This window comes from Chiloscyllium plagiosum, chromosome 18, assembly GCF_004010195.1.
Source record: "Chiloscyllium plagiosum isolate BGI_BamShark_2017 chromosome 18, ASM401019v2, whole genome shotgun sequence".
Classification (NCBI taxonomy): domain Eukaryota; kingdom Metazoa; phylum Chordata; class Chondrichthyes; order Orectolobiformes; family Hemiscylliidae; genus Chiloscyllium; species Chiloscyllium plagiosum.
In genome coordinates this window covers 17,047,490-17,056,886 of record NC_057727.1, presented here as the reverse complement: position 1 = coordinate 17,056,886, position 9,397 = coordinate 17,047,490, and the positions used below count along the sequence as shown (strand labels likewise).

The 9,397-nt window shown below is 42.1% G+C and overlaps 1 protein-coding gene across 4 annotated transcripts in view; it reads right to left on the bottom strand.

Moving 5' to 3' along the window:
• Window positions 1-326: 326 nt before the first annotated feature.
• Window positions 327-9,397, bottom strand: part of LOC122558887 (proline-rich transmembrane protein 3) — a 99,024-nt gene continuing 89,953 nt past the window's right edge. For all 4 annotated transcript variants that reach the window (XM_043707801.1, XM_043707800.1, XM_043707799.1 and 1 more), the window contains one exon: window positions 327-4,452. In XM_043707801.1, coding sequence (XP_043563736.1) covers window positions 2,393-4,452 — 2,060 coding nt within the window. In that variant the 3' untranslated portion in view covers window positions 327-2,392. The remainder of the gene's footprint in view (window positions 4,453-9,397) is intronic.

Sequence of the window (9,397 nt, the reverse complement as noted above, 5' to 3'; positions counted from 1 at the left end):
AATCCTTAGACCAACAAGAATGGCGCCATCCAGACCCCTCATCATTCTGACTATCTCGAGCTAATCTCCTCTCTACCGCGTCTTCTCTAAGGAGAACCATCCCAGCTTCTTTATTCCATTCATATAACTGAAGTCCTTCATTACTGAGAGAAAGTGAGGACTGCAGATGCTGGAGATCAGAGCTGAAAATGTGTTGCTGGAAAAGCGCAGCAGGTCAGGCAACATCCAAGGAGCAGGAGAATCGACGTTTCGGGCATGAGCACTTCTTCAGGAAGAGCTCATGCCCGAAACGTCGATTCTCCTGCTCCTTGGATGCTGCCTGACCTACTGCGCTTTTCCAGCAACACATTTTCAGCTCCTTCATTACTGAAACCACTCTCACCAACCTTGCCTGCACCCTCTGTAAAGCCTTCACAATATTCCTGAAATGTGATGCCTAGAACAGAACACGATACTCCAAATGATGGTGAATTGGTGTTTTATGCAGGGTCACATTAACTCTATTGCTTTGGTAACCTATGCCTATTGTTACAGGGTCCTACATACATAATTAAATACTTCCTCAACCTGTCTTCCCCATTCAATGAATTTTCCACATTCACCCCAGTCCCTCTGCTCTGTACCCCCTTTAGAATTATGATTTATGATTAATAATGAAACAAATGGATTCCTAAGTATAAAAGTTCAAATAGAATCAAGTAGGAGAGAATTCAAATTAAATGGAATTCATTACCACAGACTCCAGTTCAGCCCAAACCACGCAATCTATTATAAACCTACTGGAGATGATCTGATCATAGCAATAGCAGGTATATATGCACATAATGATTTGCTTCTGTCAGCTTTATGCAAGACATTCTTCTTTGTTCTGATTTGGCCAGCAGATTATGACTTAAAAGACATCTTGTAACATGTGAGGAAGCAGTGAAAACTTTGCCATCAAACAAGTGACGTCAATTGAAAAATACACTTTGCTCTTAGCATTTTGAAAAGAAAAGAAACTAGGGGTCTGGCGGAGACAGGAGACTATTTTCATTATGAAGTAATCCCTCATTCCTATCATGTTCAAAAACAATGGTGGATGGGGGAAAGTACAAGGATCGCAGAATTGAGTAAAACACAGTGATTAACATTTCCAACTCATCCATCTCAAATTGATCTGTGAAAACAATCCTGGCAGTTTAATTTCAGAAATACAATAGCCACTGTTAGAAACAGGAGAGCTGAATAAACACCATACTGGAAAAACCCTACAACAGCTGGTGAATCCTTCAAACAATATATTTGATCAACTGAATGGCACAACTCTGTAGATGTTTCCAACAAACTCTGATATTTACCACAACAAAAGTCAATTGTGACAGAGGACACTGGTTGCAATGCTGTAAAACAGGCAGGGTTTCTCCCCTTAGCCCTCTCTTGCCTCTTTCTCTTTCTCCCTCTCACTCTCTGCTTTTAATTATCTCCCTCTGCCTACATTTCCTAAATTACAATGGTGATTACCCCTCAGAGCTGCTTGATTAGCTATGAAGGATTTTGGAATATCTTGAGGGCATGAATGGTACTATATAAATGCAAATCTTTCTCAGGTGAGTGGCCTCATCTGGCACAGGGATGCTGGATTAAACAGCTTTTGTCTGTATTGTGTAATTCTTGAAATCTATTTTATTTCAAAGATGACGTCTTGCTCCAGAACCATTTTCTCTATAGAAAGAGTTGGTGCCTACCTCCATAGTAAGGGTATTCAAAGATTTATGTGACTAATGGTAAAATAGTGTGTTCACATAATACTTTCCTGGATGACTGTTGTGGTGTCCTCAGGAAATCTGGCATTTCAATATCTGAGACAGACCAATAAAGTGCTAAACAATCATATAGCATGTTCCTTCATAATACGAGCACGTGACGATTTTTGCTTCAAATCAAGAAAATAGATTTTCTTTTGCAACGAGAATGTATCTATTCATTATCCCAACTGCCTCCTTATAACAGGTTAAGCACTTTTCACGATAGTTGGGCAATTTTAAGATTGTTATTAGTCTCAGACTCAAGTGCTAACCTATAAAAGTTACTTTTGTTTAGTGTTACAATGGACTTCAAGTGACTGCAAATGAATATTGAAATGCAATACGTTGATAGATCACAGAAATCCAATTTGGTCGAATGAACTAAACATTCAGCCTCACAATCAGAGAGTGAAGAGCTGACCAAGTTTCAGTGAATGAGGACGAAGTATTCTTGCTCCTTTCTCTGCATGTCTTGTTACTCTCCTTTCAATCAGTGGTAATCATGAGCCTTTGTTCTTATTAAAAACATTGCAAGATGCCTGGAATTCAACCAGATCTGATATTTTCTCCAAATACTATTAAACAAACCAACTTGTGCCCAAGGATTAAAGTTCAATGGTATCACTAGAAAGACTGACATCATCAATCACTCTTATTTCTATAAAGCTCTTGTGCGCTTCAAGGTTGGGGTCTTCTGTCACCAATTTCACTTCAGAACTGTCTAAATTCTTGCTTGGCGGGAGGAGGCTCTCACTAGCTGGGTCAGCAGAGGGGACACTCTCGCCAGAGGAATGGTTACGTGTCCATGAGTACCAATGGATTCCAAAGGATGTTTTAGAAGCACTGTCCAAGGAACTGCTGGATGCTGACCGGTGCAACCTGCTGGGTGCTTGCGTGTGCTCAAGATCCTGGCTGGTCTGCTGGGATGTATCTGTTTGGACATTGTTCAGTGAGCTGCACTTGGCTAGGCTGTACAAATAGTCTGGGTCACTGTTGCGACGCTTGAACTCTAATGGCCCCAGTGTGACATTACCCTGGTCAAGTGTTTTGCGTATTGTCAAAGAGGAGGAAGAGTTTTCCACGGATTTGTCGCTGGGATACTGAAGATTGGAAGAGTGAAACAAGCTGTCTCTGAGGATGTGCTCCCTGAAAAGAGCTTCATCAATGCTTCGGCTAAGATTGATGGGTGAAGGTGGACGTAAGTCAAAGACATTGAGGGATAACACTGACTCCTTCTCAATGCAAATGCTGGTGAATGAGCGACCCATCATTAAATTGTGAGATTTGGGTCCCAGGACTGGTATTTTGGGCCTGTGATCCAGAGAGATCATGGAGCCATCTTTGTTGCAGTAACTTTTGTTTGGCTTCGGTTCATTAGTTTCATTCAATGCTTTAAGGGGCATACTCTCTGATTGATTTCGTATAAGGTTCTTGCAGATGTCATTGTTGGTTATCCTGTCTTGGGTTCCAGATGACCAATCATAGCAGTTGTTAGGGTATTCCGGCACTTCCCTCTTCCTGTAGCGATCGAAGTATTGAACAATCTTGCTCCAACAAATGTGATCAGGCCGGCCTTGGTGCTGACAAAATGCATAGGAGGTCACGAAACACATGGCAAAGGATATTACAATCTCAAAACATCGATACCAGAACTGGAGGAACCACCAAGACCAATAGAAATGACCCTTCTCTCCCAATATTCCATACATCCATAAAATAGCATAGACTTGCAGTGCACAGCAAAGTAATCCAAAGACACCTCCAATTGCCATCACTCTTGTGAAGATCAAAAGCTGCTTCAGTGCCCTCTCTGGATTCTGGAGATCAATTGATTCCTCATTGTGGACAGTAGATTGCTGGATTTGCCCAACAGTGGCTTCCGATTGAATCTTGAGTTTGCGACAGATGAGAAAAAATGCAAAGATGAGAAATGATCCCCATGAAACTGAGAAGATATGGAGGATTATATTCACAGCAGGATTCAGCAGCAAGTATAAGAGATCGCCACTTAACAGAATGACAAAATGGATAACTGCAATCACTGCCAAGAAGGCTGGGCTCTGTATGTTTGAGGAGAGCATTTGAAGTTTCCCCATCTTCAGCAACATCAGGGTAAGAATGCCAAAGGTGGTGATGAGAAGGGGAAGTGTAATGTTGTACAACACCAAACTACCTACCGGAGGAAGCTTGGACTTGCTGCCATAGGGATCAAGGAACAGATAAATAGCTCTTAAAAGACCCAATGCAAAGAGTTGGGCATTGGCTGCCATGAGATAGCTCAGATCTGGAATGTATAAAATAGGAGAGCCAATTAAATTAATAAGAGACATCAGCATGAGGATAACAAAGAGTATTCCAGCCCCATAAACATGCATTTCCCACGCAAAGCCCAATGTCTGTTTCAGATCATTCCACTGGGCTGAAGTTTTATTGGCGATGCACTCCCTATCCCATGTGGAACACAGTCGGGAATAAGATTTATATTCATCTGAACTATTGTCAACAGTTGGCTTTGAGTTTGACGTGTGATCTGGTTTCCGGGCATTGACCAGCCTGATATTTTCCCGTTCTGATCCATGTTGTGAGTCCTGTCCTTTGGATGAAGTGTTGACACCAGTTGAAGTATTGACTGCTATCATTGTGGTTGGACTTTGTCTGTTGTTCCCTGTAAAAGATGAGCAAGTGAACATTAATCATATTATTGTGGAGGCATGGCCTGATGCAAGAATAAATCAACTTTCTCAACTAATTGTTCCTTGGCACATGTTACACATGGTACACTAGTCTGTTCACTGCTCTTCTTAGTACATACATAGGTACATTCAAGATAATTTAAAGTCAAGTCTGTAAAAGTCATTTTTGACAATATTATTTTCAACTATCAATTTAGAATCTGGATGATGTTCACAATTATTCCCTCTTCTTGCTTAAATCTACTGTGGTATAGCTCATTTTACATTATTCTGTACCTCATCTATGTTACCCTGTTGTGGTATAGCTTATTCTACATTATTCTGAGCCTCTCACATTGATCCTCAGTGATTTGGTAAGTCAGCTAAACAAAATGTTCAGCACCAGAAACAGAAATTGCTGGAGAAATTCAGCAGATCTGGAAGCATCTGTGGGAGAGAAAGCAGAATTAACATTTCCGGTCCAGTTCTGAAGAAGCACCACTGGACTTGAAACATGAATCTGCCAGACCAGCTGAGTTTCTCTAGCAATTCCTTTTTTTATTTCAGATCTGCAGCAACTGTCGTTTTTTTTGTATTGTTTGATTAAAGTGTTCAAAGTGCAGATTGTACGCTGCAGTACCATCTGGCTTACAGTGTTCTTCTGGCTGGGTAACCATAGTTTCCACATTAATAACTGAATATCCTGAAAACAATGCAAACAACCTACAGTTTTCCGTCCACACTTGGAATTATTTAACCCTTTACTGAAATAAATGGACTGAAAGCTACCACACTCCACACCATGACCTTACAAGTGTTGCAAGTTACAGCAGAGTCTCTTCACTTATTATGTAAACATGGAAAATGATGCTGTTATCTATTAAAAGGTTGTGCTCTGGCAACTGTGAGGGCCTTGCTTCCACTATCAATAGCTCAGAGTTGTCTAATGGATTGATCGAGTCAGAATAGCGCATGGCAGAAGGGAAGAGAAACCTAGGCATGTCTCACTGTACTGTCTGAGTGTCACATATTTAAAGGCTAGGGTTGAGGAGCTTGTCATTAAACACGGCTCCCTACATTGTTCAGCTTTGCACAAGGAAATCATGCAGACTATGTTCTGTATGCTGTGATCAAAGTTGATTATATTACAAAATTAGTAATCATTCCTCATTTCTACTGCAGGAGACTCTCACCTTCACTCTAAATAGAAATTCTCTCAGCTGCTTATTGACAAACTGGAGTCACATTGGTGAAAGTCAGGTTATTGCAATGAGAGAATTGACTGTGAAATTTGACAACCATCACACTGCCATCTCATAGAAGTTGATTTCCAAATAAGGAGGGGTTATCTGACCCAGCAAAGCTTCCAACTAATCATCCCAAGAACATTTCTCATTCCTACACAATTGATGGAAACGTGGGTTACAGCAGCCCAGAATGTGCATGTACAGTGGTGCCAAGATTTGGGATTGCAATTCTATGGGCTCAAACAATAGTCAAACGAGAGCTGTAGTAACACATGCTTGCAAAGGCGAAGGATGGGATATAGAGTACAGATTCCCCTTGACTTTTCCAATGGCTCAGCTGTGGCTTAGAAAATAATCTACCCACATTTCTCACATTTAGTTCTTATGTTCTCCCAAAACATTAGTTGAGAAAATTGAGAGGTGATCTCATTAAACCATATAGGACTCTTGAGGGGCTTCACAGTGTAAATACTGAGAGGATAGTGCCCCTCCAGGGAAAGTCTGGGACCAGAGGCTATAGGTTATAAGTTTGTTCGCTGAGCTGGTAGGTTTGTTCTCAGACATTTTGTGACCATTTCCTAGGTAACATTATCAATGAGCCTCTGTTAAAGCACTGGTGTTCTGTCCCACTTTCTATTTATCTGTCTTGGTCTGTTAAGGTAGGTGATATCATTTCCAGTTCTTTTTCTCAGACGGTGGTAAATGGGCTCCAAATTTATTGATGGAGTTCCAGTTTGAATGCTGGGCCTCTGGGAATTCCTGTGCGTGTCTCTGCATAGCCTGTCCTCGGACGGATGTGTTGTCCCAGTTGAAGTGGTGTCCTTCTTCGTCTGTGTAAGGACACTAGTGAAAGTTGATCATGTCTTATAAATCTATACAGTGTATTCAAGAACAATGGGTACTCGATAAGCACAGTCTGCCGATTCTTAAACAACAAACCCAAATAAGTAGACACAATGTGCCCAGAAACTCTAGGCACACTACCATATATCAAAGACATCTTGGAGATGACAACCAGACTACACCGACCCCTTGACATCAATGGTAGCTCACAAACCTATCAACACACTGAAATAGCTACTGATGAACCTAATGGACCCTATACCAACAGCCAGCAAAACCAATGTCATATAAAAATACCCTGCAAGGACTGCAACAAAACTATATCGGACAGATAGGCAGGAAACTAGCCACAGGATACACGAGCACCAACTAGCCACCAAGAGACATGACCAACTGTCACTAGTATCCTTACACACAGACGAAGAAAGACACGACTTTGACTGGGACAGCACATCCATCCTAGGACAGGCTAAACAAAGACACACACGGGAATTCCTACAGGCCTGGCATTCAAACCGGAACTCCATCAATAAACACATTGATTTAGAGCCCATTTACCAACGTCTCAGAAAAAGAACCGGAAATGATATCACCCACCGTCACAGACCAAGACACATAATAGAAAATGAGACAGAACACCAGAGGCTCACTGATGATGTTACTTAACATGGTGATGAACGGTTTGAGAACAAACCTACCAGCTCAATGAGCAAACATACAACCCGAACCTCAACCTGAGCTACAAATCCTCTCAAAAATCACAAACCAGACGGTATACTTTCGGAATTAAAGGGCACAAATTTAAGACTGATATGAGGAAGAATTTGTTCTCACAGAGGTTTTGAACTCCTTGCCACAGGGAGCTGTGGGGGCAGAGCTCTGTGTATATTTAAGGCTGAGAGAGAGGTAGGTTCCTGACCAGTAAAGTTATCATGTGTTAATAGGGAAATTGCAGGAAAGTGATCATGAAAAATGTCAGAGCAGCCACAATTCTATTGGAGCAGGTTCAAAGGGCTCAAAGGCCTTCTCCCACTCCAATTTCTTATGGTCCCAGGGTCTTAAACAATTAGAATGGACCTTGGAGGTTAGATATTAAACAACTCTTGGACAGAAACTGCAGAGTTTGAACTATCACTCTGCATATCATTCTCATTTGCTTATTTCAAGCAGTAAGAGCAAAACAATTTCACACACACACGGACACCGACATGCACCCACACACATTCAGAGATGACAACCAGACCGGTCCAACCCAGCAAAACCAATATCATATAAAAATACACACACATACATACACACAGACACATAAACACAAGCATACACATGCACACGCACCCACCCACACACACGCATACAAACACACACACATAGCACAAACACATACATACACAGACACATAGACACACATATACACACACACGTAAATAAACACACACAAGTTTGGTTGTCAGCTATTTTTGCCCTGATTTTCCCAAATTCTCATGATTCCATGATTGGTACCCTTCTGCCACTGCACTCAGGTGGCCATTCCTTACTGAAAGCTGGCACAGTGAGCACCAGCTGCTTATTCAACCATGGGAAACGCCTTAGTTAAACCTGGCACAATCCTGATCCGGTGTCCATGACCTTCTCTTTTCCCTGGCATGGGAACTCTGTGGCAATAGGAACTAGTCCTTCCTTTGCTTCCCCAGCTGGAACTCAACCAGGACGTTTCTAATGCCTGTCATGCCACAGGGTACCCTTTATATGATGAGTTAGATCTGGCACTTTCTTTCCACTGAGTCATAGCAGTTCACAGCACAGGAAAGGGCCCTTCAGCCCACTGAGTCTGCGCTGGCCAAAGACAACCACTAAACTATTCTAATCCCACTTTCCAGCACTTGGCCCATAGCTTTGACACCACGAATGCAAATCTAAATACATCTTCAATGTTATGAGCATTTCTGCCTACTACCCCTACAGGCAGTGACCTCCAGATTCCCACCACTCTCTGGGTGAAAAAAAAGCTTCCTCACATCCTCTCTAATCTTCATGCACATTAACTTGAATCTATGTCCCCTTGTCATTGATCCCTCCTTCAAGGGGAAAGGTTTCTTCCTATCTACTCTGCGTAAACCCCTCAAAAATTATTCATCTCAAAAACGTACCCAACTTAGCCTCCTCTGTTCCAAAGAAAACAACCCAGTCTGTCCAAACTCTCTTCATAACTAAACTCTCCAGTCCAGGCAACATCCTGGTAAATCTCCTCTGCACTCTCTCTAGTGCAACCACTACCTTCCTATAATGTGGATTCTGGACTGCATATAATTCTCTAGCTGTGGCCTAACCAACATTTTACACAGTTCCAACATAACCTCCCTGCTGTTGAAATCCAAGCCTTGGCTAATAAAGGCAAGTATCCCGTATGCCCTCTTAACTAGTTTATCTACCTGCCCTGCTATCTCAAAGGATCAGTGGACATCCACACCAATCCCCCTCTGATCCTTGGTGCTTCCCAGGGTCCTATCAATCAGCTTGCATTCCCAGGCCTTGTTTAACCTGCCCATCAGTGGGATCTGACTGGCCTGTAATGTAAGGCTGTATTCCTCACTATTTACCACTCCACCACTTCCAAGGGGAAAAAAACTGAGATCACTCACTGAGTGAAGAAATCAATTTAGACCATAAGACCATTGGAAGTAAGGCCATTCACCCCATCGAGTCCATTCCGCCATTCAATCATGGCTGATGGGCATTTCAACTCCACTTACCCGCATTCTCCCCGTAGCCCTTAATTCCTTGTGATATCAAGAATTTATCAATCTCTGCCTTGAAGACATTTAGCGTCCCAGCCTCCACTGCACTCTGC